General features: G+C 55.3%; 10 protein-coding genes across 10 annotated transcripts; 6 read left to right on the top strand and 4 right to left on the bottom strand.

The window, feature by feature from the left end:
* The first annotated feature begins 21 nt into the window (after positions 1-21).
* Positions 22-2,316, top strand: POSPLADRAFT_1178344 (hypothetical protein). The gene is made up of 6 exons (XM_024488586.1): positions 22-483; positions 543-686; positions 741-1,541; positions 1,600-1,758; positions 1,811-2,102; positions 2,158-2,316. Exons 1-6 carry the CDS (start codon positions 52-54, stop codon positions 2,250-2,252), a joined length of 1,923 nt encoding a protein of 640 aa, XP_024341593.1. The 5' UTR covers positions 22-51; the 3' UTR covers positions 2,253-2,316.
* Positions 2,317-2,479: 163 nt separating this feature from the next.
* Positions 2,480-3,168, top strand: POSPLADRAFT_1166887 (hypothetical protein). Its single transcript, XM_024487941.1, has 4 exons — positions 2,480-2,498; positions 2,557-2,835; positions 2,896-2,953; positions 3,018-3,168. Exons 1-4 carry the CDS (start codon positions 2,496-2,498, stop codon positions 3,059-3,061), a joined length of 384 nt encoding a protein of 127 aa, XP_024341594.1. The 5' UTR covers positions 2,480-2,495; the 3' UTR covers positions 3,062-3,168.
* Positions 3,169-3,251: 83 nt separating this feature from the next.
* Positions 3,252-5,217, bottom strand: POSPLADRAFT_1044250 (hypothetical protein; the record flags this gene model as incomplete). Its single annotated transcript, XM_024478499.1, has 7 exons — positions 3,252-4,316; positions 4,366-4,466; positions 4,525-4,681; positions 4,741-4,837; positions 4,937-4,982; positions 5,050-5,098; positions 5,164-5,217. 7 exons carry the CDS (start codon positions 5,215-5,217, stop codon positions 3,252-3,254), a joined length of 1,569 nt encoding a protein of 522 aa, XP_024341595.1.
* Positions 5,218-5,920: 703 nt separating this feature from the next.
* On the bottom strand, positions 5,921-6,812 carry POSPLADRAFT_1053613 (hypothetical protein; the record flags this gene model as incomplete). Its single annotated transcript, XM_024480429.1, has 4 exons — positions 5,921-6,204; positions 6,273-6,320; positions 6,390-6,620; positions 6,761-6,812. The coding sequence occupies 4 exons, from the start codon at positions 6,810-6,812 to the stop codon at positions 5,921-5,923; spliced, it is 615 nt and encodes a 204-aa protein (XP_024341596.1).
* A 554-nt stretch (positions 6,813-7,366) lies between these two features.
* Positions 7,367-8,139, top strand: POSPLADRAFT_1133612 (hypothetical protein; the record flags this gene model as incomplete). Its single annotated transcript, XM_024484370.1, has 3 exons — positions 7,367-7,810; positions 7,863-7,925; positions 7,984-8,139. The coding sequence occupies 3 exons, from the start codon at positions 7,367-7,369 to the stop codon at positions 8,137-8,139; spliced, it is 663 nt and encodes a 220-aa protein (XP_024341597.1).
* Positions 8,140-8,501: 362 nt separating this feature from the next.
* On the top strand, positions 8,502-9,109 carry POSPLADRAFT_1044253 (hypothetical protein; the record flags this gene model as incomplete). Its single annotated transcript, XM_024478500.1, has 2 exons — positions 8,502-8,853; positions 8,916-9,109. The coding sequence occupies 2 exons, from the start codon at positions 8,502-8,504 to the stop codon at positions 9,107-9,109; spliced, it is 546 nt and encodes a 181-aa protein (XP_024341598.1).
* A 2,111-nt stretch (positions 9,110-11,220) lies between these two features.
* Positions 11,221-12,071, bottom strand: POSPLADRAFT_1100156 (hypothetical protein; the record flags this gene model as incomplete). Its single annotated transcript, XM_024483194.1, has 2 exons — positions 11,221-11,780; positions 11,843-12,071. Coding segments are annotated over 2 exons (789 nt in total), but the record flags the coding sequence as incomplete, so codon positions are not given.
* Positions 12,072-13,404: 1,333 nt separating this feature from the next.
* Positions 13,405-15,095, bottom strand: POSPLADRAFT_1044256 (hypothetical protein; the record flags this gene model as incomplete). Its single annotated transcript, XM_024478501.1, has 7 exons — positions 13,405-13,587; positions 13,644-13,827; positions 13,919-14,062; positions 14,128-14,332; positions 14,511-14,686; positions 14,737-14,875; positions 14,939-15,095. The coding sequence occupies 7 exons, from the start codon at positions 15,093-15,095 to the stop codon at positions 13,405-13,407; spliced, it is 1,188 nt and encodes a 395-aa protein (XP_024341600.1).
* Positions 15,096-15,264: 169 nt separating this feature from the next.
* On the top strand, positions 15,265-15,991 carry POSPLADRAFT_1038807 (hypothetical protein). Its single transcript, XM_024477448.1, has one exon. It carries the CDS (start codon positions 15,507-15,509, stop codon positions 15,942-15,944), a length of 438 nt encoding a protein of 145 aa, XP_024341601.1. The 5' UTR covers positions 15,265-15,506; the 3' UTR covers positions 15,945-15,991.
* Positions 15,992-16,244: 253 nt separating this feature from the next.
* Positions 16,245-18,986, top strand: POSPLADRAFT_1044257 (hypothetical protein; the record flags this gene model as incomplete). The annotated part of the gene is made up of 5 exons (XM_024478502.1): positions 16,245-16,609; positions 16,916-17,128; positions 17,193-17,348; positions 17,398-17,506; positions 18,951-18,986. The coding sequence occupies 5 exons, from the start codon at positions 16,245-16,247 to the stop codon at positions 18,984-18,986; spliced, it is 879 nt and encodes a 292-aa protein (XP_024341602.1).
* Between the last annotated feature and the right edge of the window lie 51 nt (positions 18,987-19,037).

Raw genomic sequence — 19,037 nt, forward strand, 5'->3', positions numbered from 1 at the left:
ACCGCCGTAACTCTTCTCCTTCCTCCCATCCACATATAATCTGTGCATTTAATGTCTATATGGCTGCCCAGAGCGTCGCCAGCCCTCGTCGCTCGCACCTCTAGTCGCCAAAGCCAGCTCGTCAACTTCCGCATACTTCCAGCGACCGGTCAGCGCACACGCACACCCCTAACGCCGCCGCCAGCATTCGCCCTCCATAGACGCTATGAAAGCACAAAACCGACCCCGGAGAATGTGAGGAACGCATCGACGCATGCGTCTGGAGAGGCGGAAGCGACTGCGGAGCCCAAGGCGACTCCACCAACCCCGAAAGAGCCTACGGAAAAAGCACCCCTGGCGACGAGAGTGTGGAAGAAGGTCAAGCACGAGGCGCAGCACTACTGGCATGGCAGTAAATTGCTTGGTGCGGAAGTGCGTATATCATCAAGACTGCTGTGGAAGATCCTGCACGGCGAAAGTCTTACAAGGCGAGAGCGCAGACAGGTGCGGGACACCGTTTGATATCTCGTCTGGCTTATACCGAAGGTCATGAATTATTACAGTTGAAGCGTACGACGCAGGACATCTTGCGTCTCATTCCCTTCGCTGTCTTTGTGATCGTGCCATTCATGGAGCTGCTCATTCCCCTCTGTCTTAAACTCTTCCCGAACATGCTGCCTTCGACATTTGAGGACAAATTCGCTGCAGTAAGTGATATTCAAGTATGCATTACCTATCTTGCTCATCTCATGCGACTGTAGCAAGAGAAACAGCGAAAGTTACTCCGGGTCAGGCTGGACATGGCCAAGTTCCTGCAAGAAACGTTACGTGAGTCGGGCCTGAAGGCAAACGCGCACATCGTGGGCAGTGACGCCTTCAAGGAGTTCTTCCGCAAGGTCCGGTCCACTGGCGAGTCCCCCTCCGCGCACGACGTCATCAATGTCGCCCGGTTATTCGATGATGACCTCACGCTGGACAACCTTTCCCGCCCGCAGCTGGTTTCCATGTGTCGGTATATGGGCATTAATGCATTCGGTACGGACAACTTCCTGCGGGGTACGATACGAACACGGCTACTGGAGCTCCGGCGCGACGACCAGCTAATTGACAGCGAGGGCGTGGACAACCTCAGCACATCGGAGTTGCAGGCGGCATGCCAGAGCCGCGGTATTCGTACCAGTGGTGTGTCGCCCGCGCGCCTCCGCGAGGAGCTTGCGACGTGGATTACTTTGCACCTGCATAATCGGGTAAGCGGCGTGCTACTCGTGCTTGCGCGAGCGTTCCAGTTCGACAAGAAGCCGGGCGAGGACGAGGATGGCAAGTCGGGGATCATCAAGAGTCTGGAGTCTGTCTTGTCTGGCCTGCCGGACAACTTGCTGAATGAAGCTGAGCTCGAAGTCGACTCTGACAAAGCGAGCTACAAGCAGAAGCTGGAGGTCTTGCAACAGCAGGAAGAGCTCATCGAGGACGAAGAAGAACAGGAGCAGAAAGAGGAGGATGCCCGTCGCGCGAAGAAGGAAGAGGAGGCACGTTTGGCAGAGTCTCTTTTGCCTGAGTCTGAAGTATGTCCGACTTAACTGCACTTATGACCACACGCTGAAGTATATCAATTGCAATTAGTTCCGGCCCGACCAGGTTGAAGAGGGTGACGCCCGCATGACTACCGAGCAACTGAAGGAACTCGGCGAGGCGCTGTCGATTCTGTCGGCAAAGTCTAGCGTTCTCAAGGAGCGTGACGAGATGCGCGCTCTGATGGAGGAGAACATGAAGGCTGAGGAGGTGAGTTCTTCGAAACTCTGTACGGTCCTGCATCCCTCTGACGTTCCCATAGCAGGACCCCAAGTCGCCAGAGGCGGCGCTGACGAAGCGCATCCGAACCATGTTGACCAAGATTGACCAGCAAATCTCGGATTACGACGCGCGTGTCGGTTCGTCGCTGCAGATGATCTCATGCGACCCGCAAGGACGCATCTCCGTGGAGGACCTCGAAAAGGCGCTTGCAGTAATTAAGCACAAGCCAGATGAGGACGTCGGACACAAGGTCATCGAGAAGCTGGATGTCGACAAGGACGGGTTTGTTGAGCTCGAGCACGTACTGGGCCTAGTAAAAGAGGAGGGTCTTGGTGAGTAGATTCCGTTTTCGATTGTATAGAATTTGTGCTGATCAGCATGCCGCAGGTACGCTTCTGGATGACGAGGCACAGTCCATTATTGGACAGGGCAAGGAGTTGATGAAGAGCAAGCCGAGGAAGGAGGATATCGTACAAGAGTAATACGTCGTATTGTAGATCCTACATTATTCTATAGACCGCATCCGCGCTGCTCTTCTGTCTCTGTTTCTACCACTGTCGGTATAATGCGAGCCGTACAATCCAAGCAGGAAGTAAAGACCCTTACCTTTAGTTTCGATCGATCTCGATTGGCTGAACGCCATCAGAGATCTGGTGCTGCTCAATCTCAGCCACAGCGACCGCGTTCAACTGGCACGGCTGTCGACCTTGTCCTCAACGTTCACCATGGTGCGTACACGCCCCTCTGCGTCGGGCACAATGATATCAATGCCTCTGTCCCTCGAAGGCTTCTGTGGCCAGTCTTCCCGCCAGTAGCGCGACTCCCGCGACCTCTGCCAGTACACCAGCTCCTCCAGAGCTCGAGCAGATCCTCACTATGCTCACGTCGCACCGCTCGGTCCTTGGCTACATGCTCCTCACGCGCAGCCACCCAACGACCATAATACGCCATTCAGGCGTTATCTTTGACGGAGAGCAGGGCAAGCGATACGCAGGAGCCATCGCGCGCATCGTAGAGAGCGTGCAGCACGGGCTTGAGGAAGTCAGTGCGGATCAGGCAGATTTGGTGAGTGGTCTGTCTCTTGAAAGGCCTCTCGGACGCCAACGCAGCTATTGTTGCAATTAGGACGACATGCGGTTCATGCGCATCCGCACGAAGCGGCATGAAATTATGATTTCCCCCGGTGCGTGTGTATCTTCGCCTTTAACGCACGGCTGTTGATGCGTGTGTCACCCATCCACAATTAGATGAAAGATACCTTCTTGCTGTCCTACACGACCCTGCTTCATGAAAAGCGGGCGCCGTCTGCGCCACATGTTTTCAGTACGTACGGTCGACGCTTTGGAATCAGCTAGTGTATATGTACAGCATTAATGACAATGGAGGTATAATACAGTGTGTGTGCAGTATTGCTCTCATGAGATGACAAGCGAATAGATCCCACCCAGTCCAGAACCCTACTTTAGACCCAGCACAGAAACTCAATAGTACCTGGAATCTGCGCTGCGCGCCCGAGACCTGTGCCGATGATGTCTCCTGCTTCTGCTTCTGTCCTTGATCAAGACTGTCGAACCGGGTGGAATAACTTGTCCACCATACGCTCCGCCTGCCATCCCGGCCTGACCGCTATACCCGCCGTACGCCCCGCCTATGCCTCCGCCTCCATAGACACCTCCACCTCCGTAGCCTCCACCTCCGTAGCCTCCACCTCCGTAGCCTCCACCTCCGTAGCCTCCACCTCCGTAGCCTCCACCTCCGTAGCCTCCACCTCCGTAGCCTCCACCTCCGTAGCCTCCACCTCCGTATCCGCCTCCACCTCCATAGCCAGTCGTCGTCCCTGGTACTACGCCTCCCAGCGCACCACCATAGGCTGCAGGTCCTGTCGGTGCTGCACCGAAGCCACCCGCATACCCTGACGCGCCGACACCACCTGGGACGCCGCCACCGCCGCCGTACATGCCGCCACCGTTCATGCCACCGCCGTTCATGCCGCCGCCGTACATGCCACCTCCGGCACCGACACCTCCCATACCCGCACCAATACCACCGACGCCCCCACCGACTCCCATCCCCTGCCCCGCCATCGGTATCGGCGTGCCTGCCGGCGACACAGCCATTCCGCTCCCCGTCACGCCTCCACCGCCTCCGAGCCCCATCCGCCCCATCGCTGCGGATAGCGTCGAGCCCACAGACGACACGCGGCGCAGCCCACGCCCCGGGCGAGGAGCATAGTCGCGCGCCAGGACGCCCCCGGCGTAGTTCTGCGGGTTCACACCCCCATTCGCGTAGTCGATCGGATTGATGCTGCCCCCGCCGATGCCGATGCCCGTTCCACCCATACCCATGGCGCCGTTACCGCCCATCCCCACCCCCATCCCCATTCCTGGTGTACCCATCCCCGCACCCATTGAGCCTGCGCCCATTCCCATGCCAGGCATACCCCCGCCCATTCCCATGCCAGGCATACCCCCGCCCATACCCATGCCTCCCGCTCCTGCGCCCATGCCCGCGCCGAGGCCATTCCCGCCCATTTCAGCAACGAGGACCTGCGCACGCGTCAACACAACACACAGAGCAATCTGATGGCGCACGCACCCTCCGCGCGATGCGCTGTGCAGTTGCCGCCGCCGACTCGGCGGCGTCTTGTCGTCCATACGCGTCGAGCGCGCGCCCCGTGTACTGCCAGAGCTGTGTGGCTGCATCGCCCGTTCAGCGTGAGTTCAGGTTCAGACGAAATGGGGGAAGGGGGCGTACCCTCCGCAATAGCCACGGCGATCAGCGCCTCGCGCTGCCGCTCGATGTCCTGCCCAAGGGGCTGGAAAAGAGCTGGCTGGTGGTATTTCCAGTACCGGTATGCTTCGTAGGCGGCGGCCGCGCCGATGTCTGCGGGAAGCACTTGCGCTAGGTTGATCTACGCAGGGGGGAGGGTGAGACGGAATAGCGCACAGGACGAAAGCGGAGGAGGCGCACCAGACCGCCATAAACGCGGCGATGCCAATAGCGTGCTTCGTTGAACCCGACGCCGACCGCCGAAGACAGGCGGCTCGTCACGGCGTTATAGAACCCACTGGGTACGTTTGCGTATTGAGCATTCATCAAGTTATGTGACAAGATATGTGAAGAGGCGGCGTCGCCATGCGGTGAAGATCTAAGGAGAGGTACGTACGGGTCATTGCAGAACGCGTGCGCTTGAAAGTAGTCAGATCCGCCCCCTGTGACGCGCCACGGAGTCAGTTGAGCGGTGACGTTGCACGTAGCGGAGGGAGTGAGAACGCGCACAGTTTCCCTGTGGTGCAAACGTTGGTGCGGGTGGTTCGCTGAACTTGAACTGAGCAGATGGTATCGGGCCGTATGAGCACAGCAATAATTCGGAGAATGCAGGGGGCGACATACCTGCTCGGTTCCCCAATTTTCCGCTCCGAGAGACTGATAGTGTGAGTAGGCCATTGTAATTCGTCAAAGTCGTCAAGGTAGTGCGTAGCTGCGTGAGATGATCAGTTTGGACAGAAAGTAGGCAGGGGTATCGTGAGCAGCTAGGAGAGGACGGCTGAGAGGGTCTAATAGTCGAACAGGGGGACGACGTCAGTGGGCCTCGAGGCAAGCTGCATCGGAGTGGAGGATTGTGGAGATACCTGCTCCGCTCGTAGACGCCACCACACCCATTCCTTAGACCGTCTTCGCGCAAGGACCAGCTGATTAGGCTCGTTCTACGAAGGTCTTTGGGACGAATTGAACAAACCACATTCTCCTGATGTCGTACTTTCCGTAAAGTCAAATAGTAGTTCCCAGATTGGCGGAAATATTACATGACGTCATAAATCGCGGGCGGCACTCCTCTGAATCACTATGAACGTGCGTGAGGTTCAGTATCGCGAGCGCGTAAGCTTTGCATTGGGTGTCGCATTGGGTGTCGAGCCCTGTCTACATCTCGCAAGAATATGTTCAGGGTGATTTCCGCGCCGGTCGTGCACACACGAGGGCGTCCTAAGTAGCGCAATCTGGTTCTCAGCACAGCAGTGAAGTGGACCTCTTTTAACCAATATGAAACAGGATCAGATTCATGCGAGTGTCTCTTCAAGTCTTCTGTAGCTGAGAGAATATAGCGCGTTCATGTGAAAATGAGCAACGTACAATGACCAGGCTCCCCTACTCATTTTGTCTTTTTCGTCTCGCCCAATGGCGTTCCCTCCCGTGTTCGCACCCGCTCATCTTCCGTGTCCACGATTTCCTCTGCGTCGTCATCGTCCACGTCTGCCTGCTCCGCCCACCACCGCCCCGCTTGCAGCGCAAGCACGCCCGTGAGCACGACACTGCAGACGAGGTGCGAGGATGCGATATCGAGCGTCGGCCCGCGCAGAGATGGCGGGAACGGCGTGGCCGCTGAGGGCTCTGAGGCGAACGGCAGCGGGAGCGACACAAAGTTCGCCGTGATGTCTGGGGGAGGGACGCACGCCCGGAGGTCAGTGGGGGTGATTGCCCGAAGCGGCCGAGACGGGACTGACTCGGGAGGACTTGTTGAATGTAGACGTATATTGCTGTCCCATACAGGACTGCACCATCGCAGCGCCGGCGCGGTGTTAGTTCGGGGTTGCACGGATTCAGGCACGCCGATCACGTACATATACTGCCGCCGTCGAACATCAGGTTCCCTGCGCGCCCGTCACGCAGGCTCCAGAGGATGGTCGCGCCGCCCGCGAGGGCGACCACGGCATATGAGTATGCGAGGCCCAGGGGCATACGAGACAGGATGGAGTAGTAGGTCGCGGCCGTCCAGAGGCGGACGTCTGTCTGCGTCTCGGGCGACTTCCATAGCGTCAGCGAGTCCGCGACCCAGTGGGTGAAGAGAAGGCCTGCGATCCGCAGCGTAGACCATGCACCCCGCGTGTAACGGACATGCGGACGGGCGGCGAACGCGGTGTGAAAGGGGACAGGGATGTGGGAAGAACATGAGCACACACGTCTGGTGAGCTACTGCATTGACACGACGCACCGAGCAAGAAGGACGTTGCGCACACGACGACGCTCATCCTGAGGCCTGCCATTTTCGTGAGGGCGACGCGGTGCGGCTCGCGGGCGAGGAGGAGAGGAAGGACGTGGGGGCGCACGTAGGTGCGCGGCAACTGTGGCAGCACTGGGCAAGCAGCTGTCCTTGTGATAAAGTCCTGCCAGCTTTCGAGCGCCCGTCCGCCGTGCATCGATCGACCTTCCCGATCGGGTCGCCTCCGCTACGGTGCGCACGTCGAGGAGCCACGGCGAGACAGGAGCGCCAGCCCTCCTCGTAACCAGCATGAAGGTGTAGCATAGCATAGAGAGAGACCGGCAGGCCCTTTCGCCCGAGCCTCGCTCAATCATCGCGGGAAGCCACGTGCCACTCATGGGGCTTCAGTCTCGGGTCAGCCTTATATGGAGTGTGTGGAAATATAGGCGCGAGTTTGAGGCCCAATTATGACATACCCGATGAGGACATAACTAGGTCCAAAATCATGAGGGCCTAAAATCCGGGTGCCATGGGCGCTTGTCCGGGGACATATTACTGAAGACTCGTATAGTCTACGGCTTGCATTCTGCTTCGTATTCTGGACGGTGACCACGCACGATGCAGGCTTTAAGATTTCACACAAGCCGATGTGTACGACGCGCTCCGCTCAGCATAGCAAAGCGTGCTTTGTCCAGCATACCATCCTCTTCCTCATCGGCGCCCTCCAACTCCCTGCCTTGGTTTATTGACCCAGCCGACGCTGCACCCAGCACTAGCACCAGCACGCCCTCCCATAGGATAACGCCACATGCGTACCCCTTACCACCTCTCCCCGCAGGCGTATCATCAGACAGCCCCATCGCCCACCTTCGTGCTGCACTGAGCACCTCTCCGCATCTAGAGCCTGGCCAACTCATTGTGCGGGAGCCAATACCCACTGCAACTGGCCCTCCATTGCCCGACAGTCCGCCCAAAGGACGAAGGAAAAGAGGGCGGACGTATGCTGGCGAGGGGGTGTACGAGTACGCAGGAGGAATCTGGAACTGGATAATTATCGCACAGGTGAGTGTTCCCTTGGGACTGCCCGGACAATACAGGGCTCATGTGCGTGCAGGTGAAGGAAGGCACGGAGAAGCGTGGTGCAATCGAGTCTGTCGTACGAATTGTTCGCAGGACGGTACGTGCGGCATATGCCAGCCTCTTTACTCGTACTCATAGGCTGCCCTGCACTGTAGCTATTGACAGCACAACCGCCACTTCCTCTACCGCCCAACTCGAAGCGTCGTGTAAACGACGGTTGGGCGATGATTGACGCAGGGGAGTTCGCGGTGCATATTGTGGGCAAAGAGGCCAGAGAGAAATTCTTCCCCGACACCGTTCGCGATTGGTAGTCGTCCTGCTCTCTGGATGTATTCATATGACTATAGGCGGTCTGCAATGGACATTTCTAATCTTCAGACGTACAGCATGGCCAAGAATACGCTGCCAGTTTCGTGACTGGTAATACTGACGGAATACCCCAGAAAGGCAGTCAGCCTTCCCGATGCAGCACTGACGTCATGAGTTGCAGCGCACCTGCGCCACCGCCAGCCATGCCAGCTGGGACAGCGGCTCCACGTGTCCCCATGTCCATCATGCAAATGGCTCCAGGTTCTCACTCCATCTCGCTTGCGTATATAAATTGTGTCAACAAGCTCACTTGCACTACACTCACGACCATCGCCCACTTTTTCTCATATTTCACAATCTCATCATGTCTCTCAACGACAAGGACGTTACTCTCGGCGGCAACAAGGGCGTCGACCTCCACCCCGGCGTCGCCAACCCCACTGCCTCGTCCACACATGCCGACCCGCTCGCGGCCAACTTTGTACGTCCCCCCTGGCTGCAAGCACTTGCGCCAGGCATATACTCACAGTTACCCCTCCCGGGCGCACAGGTGACAGACCCCACGACCGGCGCGCTCGGCGCGGGTGCAGGCGGCGACTTCGCGGGCCACCGCGAGGCGCGACGCAACTTCAGCAAAACGGCCGGCGTCGTCGAGGGCCGCCCCGGCATCATCGAGACAACCGACATCGACCCGCTGAACGAGAACTCCAACAAAGGTTGCGCGTCTCATGGCGTCTCGCTCGCGCAACAAACAATCTCTGACGCTGTGCGCATATAGATGACGGCTGGGCGAACGCGACTGACGCCCCGTCGAGTCGCTCGACCGTGTCCGGCGCTGCGAACACTGCTTCGTCGTATGCCGCGAGCGCGGCCTCCGTCGCCGCGGGTGCGGCGAAGGTGGCGTATGGCCATGTCGTGGGCGACGAGGCGACGAAGGAGGCGGGCAAGGAGGCTGTCTGGGGAAAGCAGTAAGACGGCAGAATAATACCATGGATTGTAATTTTACCCCCGCATTTCTGCATCAATGGAGGACTTGCTGCGACGCACCAGCTGGCCTCTCCGCTTAATAACACCGAGTTCTGCAACATCGACGCAAAGGAAGGAGGTCAACGGCGTCTATGTACCATGCGATGAATGTCAATACTGCGGGTTCTGGGCGATAGATTCTGCGCCGCCGCCGGGTCCAAAGATTCTAACCCACCTTCGTGACAGGGTATAATCTGCGAGGGAATGTCTATCGTTATTGGAATTGCTGTAAATCGTGATGCGCCACTCGCATGAACGCCACACAAACCTCGAGTGTGCACAATGGTCATTGAGTTGCGATTTAATTCCACTCTCCGTCTTGTGCAGCCCCGCATTCCGTTTTAGTGACCAGGCGGCCCCACGGCGACGAGGAGATAGAAGAACACGTAAGTGTACTTCGTTCCCTTCTGGCACACAGGGAGTCTGAAAATAGGTCTTCTTGTTCGCCGGGTTCGCCCAGCGAACAATCTCATCTGGCTCAATCACAGAGTAGTAGAAGCCTGGACCCCTTGCCTTTGTGATCAGTTTCTCACCATATTCACGCAACTCCGACTAGTTGTGCTGCTCCAGCGGATAGCCTTCGAGAGTGATGCATTCCTCTGTCATCACTAAGACGCCGTCATCGTCGAAGATGGGTACCTGTGAGGAATAAATGAGTTATCTGCACAGGCAGCCGCAGCCATCGTGCAGCGCACCATAGACATATAACTTGTACATCTCTGCGCGTATTCTCCTTTCCTCATAATCATCGCCCAGCAGGTCAAGAAGACCCGAGTTCAGAAGGTCGACTTTGACAGCGAAATGCGTAGAATCGGGTTTTCCTGCCCTTCGGTAGAGCTCGTTGTGTACGTTCTCGTGATTACGCCAGAGATTCTCCACATCGCAGGTGTCGTTGAGCTCCTGCAGCTCTTCGTCGGAGCAATTGGCCAGGTCGATACGACTACAGCATGATCACCATCAACACTCGTTTGTGTGTGGCGGGTCCTGCTCACCGCGCATCCCCTCCCTTTCTATAAGAAAGTACGTATTGCTTAGGAGGTAGACTAACGATTCCGCTCCGATAAGGAGGTTTCGTGATGGAGGACACACGACCGAAGAGTTTTCAACTGCTTAGCGAGGAAATATCGCGACATGGGAATGCTCCAAATGTGCTTGTAACGTCAAAGAATCTATTAGCGATCACGGGATATATCCTGGGAAACAAGCTGACCTTTAATTCAGCATTGTGCGTGTAGTAGGTGTAGATTAAATGATCGGAAAGTAGAATTAGGTAGCAGGTTCAATATCCCTTCGAGTCAGGGAGCGCACCTACGGCTGCAGTGCGTACCTCCCACCTTTGTTCGCGAGCATCATAGCCAGCTAAGAGTAGTAAGTAGAACCTCATGCATCAGTTTCTCATGCTCATGCTCATTATCGGGCGAGTCGGACTGACTTGTCATGGTGGGCGTGGTACAAAGTGGCACACAGTGAGTCAACCATTCCATATCGGGGAGACCTTTCACCAAATCGAGTCAGTTGCAAACTGTCATCAGGGGTGTTCCGAGCCCGCGGTGTTACTGACCGGAATCCTCGCTTGTGAAGTGTACTGAGAAATATACAATCTTTCAAATTGCTCATCGTGGCGTTCTTACTCCCGTGCTCGTCGAAATCCAGCTCCCAAGTCCTCGCCGCCTGCGTGACACTTTCCCACTACGCGTCTTCTAATGAAGAGATTCCCCATTCTCTCGGTCACCTACCGGCCCAACGGCGACGAGAACGCAAAAGTGCGCGTAGGCCTGGCCTAAGGAAGGTTCGTTTCCATAAGCCGGGTACGGCGCGGCAACTCGGTTGGCTTTAGGCAGCTGCGTCACCCAATGGACGTCTATGTCTGGTTCGACTTCGTCTACACGTTCCGTTGCGAAGCGAGTCGCGAGCTGACCGCCGTTATACCTCCGCAGCCTCTGGTAGAGCTCCTGATCTACAACGGTTTCGCCGGATAAGTCGATAGCATGATCAAACAGCACATAGACAGGAGTACGCGGAGGCGGCTGGTACACGGAGTCATCCTCGATGACGAATTTGAGCGAAACGGAGAGTGAAAGCTGCTTGCAGATCTTCATTAATATGGCATCACTGCCTTTGAGCCGGCCCTCGATGGCACGCATCGCAGCTAACTTCTCCTCCTCCTTGCGGAGCCAGCCAATGTGTTCGAGATCGATGGGATATTGATGGATTAGACCGAAACCAAGATACCCGCCGCCGGGCAAGAATGACACATCATCGAGCAGACGACGGAGGGTGGCCTGGAGAGACTCTTCTCCAGCATCGTGCGATATGATTGTACTGGGTAAAGGAGCTGGATCCTCGAAGAAATAGAGGTTGTAGGTGACTGTGACTCGGTAGCCCGACGTGACGAGTGTAACCTCGTGGTCGACATCGCTATAGAACGCAATGTAGGCAACGCACGGGTCTTGCTCTGCAGAGACCATACGCGCTGAGTCAAAAGTCCACTCTTTGTTGTTGTGCCGCAAGACAAGGGTTCCGCCCTGATGAGCTGTCGGGTAGACGAGGACCAGGGAACCAAACATTGACCCGCTACGGGGAGTGTCCTTGTGCGACTTGAAAAAGGAGTCTTTGCCTTTCGGTGTGATGAGTGTCAGTCATGAGGCAGCATGCTCGCCAGCAGGATTTTGTTCGTACCATAGACATTGAGCTTGTACAACTCGGCACGTATTGACTTCGTCTCTCCGTGTCCTTCCAAGAGATCACCACGAATGACGTCGAGTAATCCACTGCCCGCGAGATCGAGCTTGAGGGCAAAATTAGTGGAGTCGAGCTTCCCAGCCTTCCTGTATGATTCATCATGAACGTCTTGATTATTGACCCCAAACGTCGCCACGTCGCAAGCTTCTGCGAGTTGGCGCATCTGTTCGTCCGAGCAATGGGCCAAGTCGATCCGCCTACAGACATTCTCAAGTTAGTAAGCGTGTCACAGGTAGCATGTGGAAGTTTCATAACCTGGCAACTTCACTCTTCCCGTAGTATACAACGTGCTGGTCGGCGGGGACACGGACAGTGCCGCTGCGGAAAGGCGGCTTGTCTACAATAGACGAGCGCAGGGTTTGCAGATGGTCCTCCAGAGTAGACATGGCTAAGACGCAGATTAAGTGAATATTCAGACTCCCTCCTCTGGACGCTGGAGCTCACTCACCTTAGAAACGACTATCTTTAAAGTGGACGAGAGGGGGATTGCTAGGAGGTTGCGATATTGCAGAACTTACCCCCTCATAATATATATGATGGACCACGGATTCCAGGACTAGATGCGTGCCAGCAAGGGCGAATACGGTTCATGGTCGGTATTGTGTATTCCCTGAATTGTCGGACTTACAATGTGCATGTCTCCTGACATGCACAGGGATGGATGGTACTCATACCGAGTCATCGTCCTCGAAAACGGTCTGAGAAGCATTGATTTTGTGGATCATAGGACGGCGATTATCCATACCCGCTATCATTCTTATCAGAAAAAGATGCTCCGTGGGACGCCGCAAGTTATCCGCTAATTCTTCCGGATTCAACCTACTCACACCAAGTCATTTTGACCATATGTAGGCATGTTCGTGCTGCCGACACGTAAATGTCAACACGCCTTATGATAGAGTGGACCCACAAATGCACACGAGGCTGATCATCGGCGAAATCCGGATGGCTCGGTATAGAAAACCTGTAGCTAACGAAATTAGCGCATGATTTTAGTCATTGGAGTCCAACCTCCAACTTGAGGAAAAGTCAAATGAAATTACAGCGGTTAGAGCCTCTTATGTCAGATCGGATCTCACGCAAGATGACCGAGCGTATGGGGAGTTGTCCGCACACTATCTCGCCTCTACACAAGCATTTACAAGGCATTCCGAGTTTACCGCCCAAGAACATCCAATTGCTCGTGGCAAGGCCCCAAGTACCTGATACTCGACCACAGTCATACAGATCCGCTTGTTTGAGTCATGCGGACTGAGAAGGCACGCAACGCTCGCCGTGAGATTATGGGCATGAAACCTAGGGAGCAGACAACCGGCACAGGAAAGCCTCAAGTACCTGGGTCTACCCTCGTGCTGCGTTCCAAAGGTGTTTGGATGTGTGTGCGCAATGAAATACTATAATCCGGTCAACAAATGAATGAGCCGCAGCTGTGAATAGGCATGCGGCGACAAGGGAAAAGGAGATTCACAGCGCGAACGGGGATAGCTATTGCAGCCACGTTAGCTCTCGCTATCCGAGTCGCCAATAGCTACCGGTTCGCTGTCAGTCACTTGAAGCGGTTCCCCGTTCTGTTCTTGTGTTACGCCTATCTCATCGGGACTCTCGTTTGTCTGCGGCTTCGACGCTGCTTTCTTCGGTCTCGCGGCCTCGACGAGCTGCGCGAATTGCGCCTTGTGTGCTGCCTGACATATGTCTTTCTTTAGTTCGGACTCGTACTGTATGTAGCTTCAGGATTCACCTGGTATGCAGTGGTATCTGCCGCCACCGCCTTTTTCGAGCCAGATCCAGACATTGAGTTGGATCCTGAGCCAGCTGTGGGCTTGAGCGTGGCCTCCCACCGCCGCAAATCCCGCCGGAGCTGTTCATGCGTTCGGCGGCTGTCATGAGTACGGTCGATATTTGCGTTGTAGAGCACGACCCATCTGAAAACGTGATGGACACACAAGGGTCGAGATCAGCTAACTCGAATATGGCAGCATAATGTGCTATTTGATCAAAGGGAGCAAGACTTACTTCTCGTGCCGCCGGATGCCTGCCGCACGATCGCCACTCGTGGGCAAATCGTACTCGTTCAGGAGGTCATTAATACGCTTGTCCTTCAGGGTGTGGTAGGCGACCTTCGGGAGATACCCCTCATCTGGTGTCTTGGACGTATCTCTATAGTAAGAAGGGAAGACTGAGCAAATCAAGATCGACAGGGCGGGGCATTTGAGATTGCTTACCGTTCTTTTTCTTTAGACCGTCTGGTCGAAGAGGCGACTCCTCCCTTATCGAAGACTTTTGACCATTGTTGCTTCTGGTTGTGTTTCTCTTTGCTCGAAGACTGCTCGCCTGCGGAGAATTTGCGACAATTGCTGTCGATGTGTTGATTTATGACGTCGAATGGTACATGCTTCCGACATACTGGACACTCGACTGAAGAGGTTGCTATACGTCACGTTAGTCCAACATAGCATCAACAGTCTTACTCGAGAACGCAACACATACACTTAGGAGTACCCGGTGACTTCATTTCCGATTGGCCTTGTGGTTGTTCGTCCTCCAATACCTCTTCTCATCTGTCTGTCATAAAGCAGCACGCCGAAAGGTGAAAATCAGAGCTCACCCTTCACATTTACGGGGGATGAGGGGCCGGAGATGATCTTGACATCACTATCCGAGCTTTGTCCTGAGGACTGCGCGGTCTTCCGTCTCTTCCGGGGACGTTCAGACCTGTCTGTTCGTTTTGGAGGAGCGTTTTGTCTATCTTGCTCCTCCTTCGAAAGCTGCAGAACCAGAGCTCTGATACAATTAGTTGGGTTTTAGAATTCTACGTAGACTCATCCGCGCACCGTGCAGCCGACCATGCTTTGACAGCGTTTTCCACAGCAATGTTCTTCCGCATATGCACCTCAGTCGCTGACTGTCTACACTTAGGACATTGCTGATGCTCGGTCAGCGTGCCGCGGAGGCACTGGTCAATGAAAGATACTGTCAGATACTGGCCAGAGACGAAATGAGCATTACGCACGACGGAGCAGAAAGAGTGCCCACAGTTCAATAGCATTGGCGCATCATATAGGTCCCCACATATTTCGCAGCGTAGAGCTTCGTCGAGCTGCCGCAACCCGGGTGCGACATCTGGTGGCGGGAAGTCGTGGGGATCCTGAACGGCGGCGTTGAGTAAGCTCTTCAAATCATTGGCGACCATGGCGTATGTTTGTAAGCATATATACAAGTGAAGTTGTGGCTATCGCGAAAGCAGGGCAGCCAGATGAATTTTATGTATGGTGCTCGTACAAGCTGAAAGCAGCAATCGCGTCCAACGCGTCGGAGCTCGTACCACCACCTAGTCGAGTTTTCCCACGCTTTCTTGCTGGGCCAAGGAAGGATACCAGGCACCGCACAGAGAGTCTTCAATGCACTCTCGCTCTTGCTTTGGTTCCTCAAGTCGACAGCTCCCCGTCGCAGCCGCCGCCCGTCGTCTCGCAATGTCGAGCCGGCCAGAACACTGAACGCTGAATCCCGTCGCCACGGTTGCATCCGACCGAGTCGCGATGCATCCATCCCATTGCCGCCATCCCACCGCCATCTGAGGCTCACCGTCGGCCGGTCTCTAGCCATGTCCAGCCGTTGCGCTCGCTATCTGCGAAGACAGCACCTCGAAATCCACGGCAAGGCCCTTGCCGGGTTCATTTCCCACCAACACCATCACCCGCCACCTCCACAGGCCTCGAGAATGCTTGACAGCAAAACCCGGAATTCTCTCGTTGCGACTGACACGACGAGCCCGGTGCGCTGGTGGCTCCAGGACTTCAAGACAGGTAGACCGCCGGAGGAAGCGATCGAGGGTAGCGGAGGATGTGAACTTTTTCTCGTGTCATTGTCACCCACGGACTCGCTCTCTACATTGACACCCCATGCTGCCCCACACCGTTGCCTATCTTTCGCACCCGTACATTACTACATCGCTCTACTATATGACCCCGTAGACACCACGCACGACAGGGGCGACGCCGCCCGCGTTTCGCGGGCCGGAGCCCGCCGCGCCGCGTCTTAGCACTATATGTTTGCTTGTTGCGGGATATAAATTTAGACTTCATCATCATCATCATCGCGTCCAACGCGTCGCATCACACTCGTGACGGCTGTGACGGACGCGTCTGGGGCACGTGAATTGGGACAGTGTGCTCAGGGCCTCAGCCGGCTTACTTACACAGTCATGAGAATGAAAACGATGCTCGATTTCGACTCTCCGATACGCGGGTAATCACGTTCGTTACTACGACGGTGCGGCGCGCGGTATATAAGGCTTTGCGGCGCATCATCCGCTTCCTGGTAGCGACACACGAAATCCAGCATGACACGACCCTCTCACCCTCGACCACCGAGTCTACCTCCGCGATCATGTCCCAAACCACCACGATCACTTAATGCTCTCGAAGCTCCCCCAGATGTGCACTCACCCCCACCTTTGCCAACTCCCCTGCGGTCGTTTCTCAATGACTCGTACGAGCTGAGCACGCACGTGGTCCCTGCCGCCTTCCCAAGGTCCACACCCGATATTCCGTTCCCTGAGATGCCTACCTGGACTCCAGACAAGCAGGAATGGAACGCGAATGTGCGCAAGACTGCTGATGCCATGATCGCACTGCGGGTGAAGCAATGGAACGGCGAGCTCGAATCCAAAGGCAGCCGGACGCCTCTGTGGGTATGTGTGAACAGGTATGTCAGGAAAGGAGTGCGCGAGGAAGGTAAAGGTGTCACACTCTTCTTTGCGCATGCAAATGGCTTGCACAAGGAGGTGAGCACATGCGTGACGACGCCACACTTCAGTGTCTCAGCCTCGTCCGTCACCGCAGACATGGGAGCCTACATTATTGGAACTCATCAACGAGAACCGCAAGTCACACGAATCATATATAATAGACGAGGTATGGTCTTGGGAAGGTGTTAACCATGGCGACTCCTATCTCGTGAACACTGAGAGGCTGGGCGGAATGTGTGAGGTCATGCTGAGATTCTCACCAGAAACATTTCTGACGGTCCCACAGATGATTGGCGAGATAACTCTCGCGACATACTTCACTTCTTTCTGCATTATATGCCTGCATCATGTTCGCCTAACAAGCTACCCATCCATTTGCCTCGCCTTGATCCAACCGTTGCCGAGGGGCGCAGACTGCATGGATTCACGTCGCGCATCAACGTTGGCATTGGGCACTCGCTCGGTGGATGCACCGTGTAAGTTTAGCTTGGCATTTAGTGATCAAGCTTCTTGACACCCAGAAATGCACATTTGTATTAGTACGCGCGCCGCAATTACCGAGCCTGCTCTGTTCTCGTCCCTCATACTCGTGGATCCCATGATACGGCCACATCCCAAGGGAGAACTGTCCATTACATCCGCCACATACCAATTCACGGTCGGTGCAATAGCCAGACAGATTCATTGGCCCTCGCGGTAAGTCCATCGCTATCAAGCTAGAGCGTTACTCAAGAGCTTGCCTCAGTGATGATGCCCGCAAGAGGTTCCTAGCATCGCCGTTCTTTGCCGCTTGGCATCCCGCTGTGCTTGAGCTGTACCTAGAGTGTGGACTGTACGATGATCCCAATGGTGGTGTCAGCCTGAAAACGCCAGGGAAATGGGTGAGAATCATTCTGTATTTGACTTGTTGCAGCAACCGTTACGGGCTGTCATTGTAGGAGGCTTTCATATTCGCGGAGGGCCTGTTGGCGTACGAGACGTGGGACCTTATCGACACGCTCGACGAGCGCATCGAGCTGAGATGGATCGTCTCTGGGCGTAATCCTCCTGAGTATGTCGTCCATCCTCCCTGCTTCATGTTTCTTGATACTGAGTGGGCGATCGTAGTGATGGTGATGTCAGAGAGAGAATGGTCTGGCGGCGGCCGCAGAACGCGTCCAATGTTGTCATTCCGTCATCTGGTCATCTCATTACGCAAGAGGCACCGACAGAGCTAGGTAAGAGTGGAGTTCACGGCACATACCTGCCTCTTACGAAATTGCTGCAGCGCAAGAGATACACGAGTTTCTCCTTCGCAAGTATGGCTCCCAAGTTGCCCGTCTGTGACCTACAATACTGAGCACTTCGGTCAATCTAAGAGATTAATAACGCTACTAGATGCTGATTTGCATTCAATCATCACTGACTTTCGTGTAATAGTGTCTTGTAATCGAGTGCCGATTAAATGGCCTCCGCGTCGCGACAGACTCAACTCTGCCAACGTTGTGTGACCTTCGCAGCACAGCTGTTTCAATAAATGTGATCAGCCAATAACATATATATAGCAAGGCGAACCGAATTGTGGCAAGTCTCTTGGAACTTCTCGCCACAGTGGTCCGTACGTATCTGGCCTTCGCAATGACCAATGGACACGCATGAGAATGCTGTACAATGTGATGCTAAGTAGCCCACCATCATACACCGTGATTTACACATTGCGCCACAGTCATTTCCGGGAACGAGCACAAGGATTCGTAGCAATTACTCCTGTTTCCGTCACGCTAACCCGCTACTGGCGCTGTCTCCCCTGCCCTTGGCCTCCTTCATTCGTTGCCTCAGATTCGAGCAACTACCCTTCTTACGAAGCCTCGGTTTGTTGACAACGTTATCCTGTCGCGCTGCGAGAGTTTTGGTGGATTGCTCTCCGGGAGGTAGAGTATTGCGGTTCTCGTAATTGAGGGTGTTCACCTCTTCTAGGTGAGGGGCAGTGCGAGTACTCGTTGCTGGACGACATGTGGCGGGTTCCGAACGTCGATGGGACCGCATAGCATTAGCCTGTGTCGGCTGTGCAGCGGTGGTCGTGGGCGGGCCTTGTTCACGGGTCTTTCTCCGAGACCTCCGAAGCCGGCCACAGACATTCTCGTGTCTCGAAGTGTCCCTTGAGTCGAACCGGTAATTGCAACGGTCGCATTTGATATAAGTGGCGTCGGTAGACATAGTGGAGAGCGATGTTGCTGTATGCGCGCAGCTGGAGAAGGGGCAGCACGATGAGTGTCTTGTCGTATGCTTGCTCGGATGCTGACTATTGTCCAACGTCAGGGCAGGCGCAGCACGTCCCTAGCCACACTTGACTAACAAGCGTCAAATGACAAAGCGCTCGTGCTTGTCTTCTTCCGACGATCAATG

Source organism: Postia placenta, assembly GCF_002117355.1.
Source record: "Postia placenta MAD-698-R-SB12 unplaced genomic scaffold POSPLAscaffold_3, whole genome shotgun sequence".
NCBI lineage: Eukaryota > Fungi > Basidiomycota > Agaricomycetes > Polyporales > Adustoporiaceae > Rhodonia > Rhodonia placenta.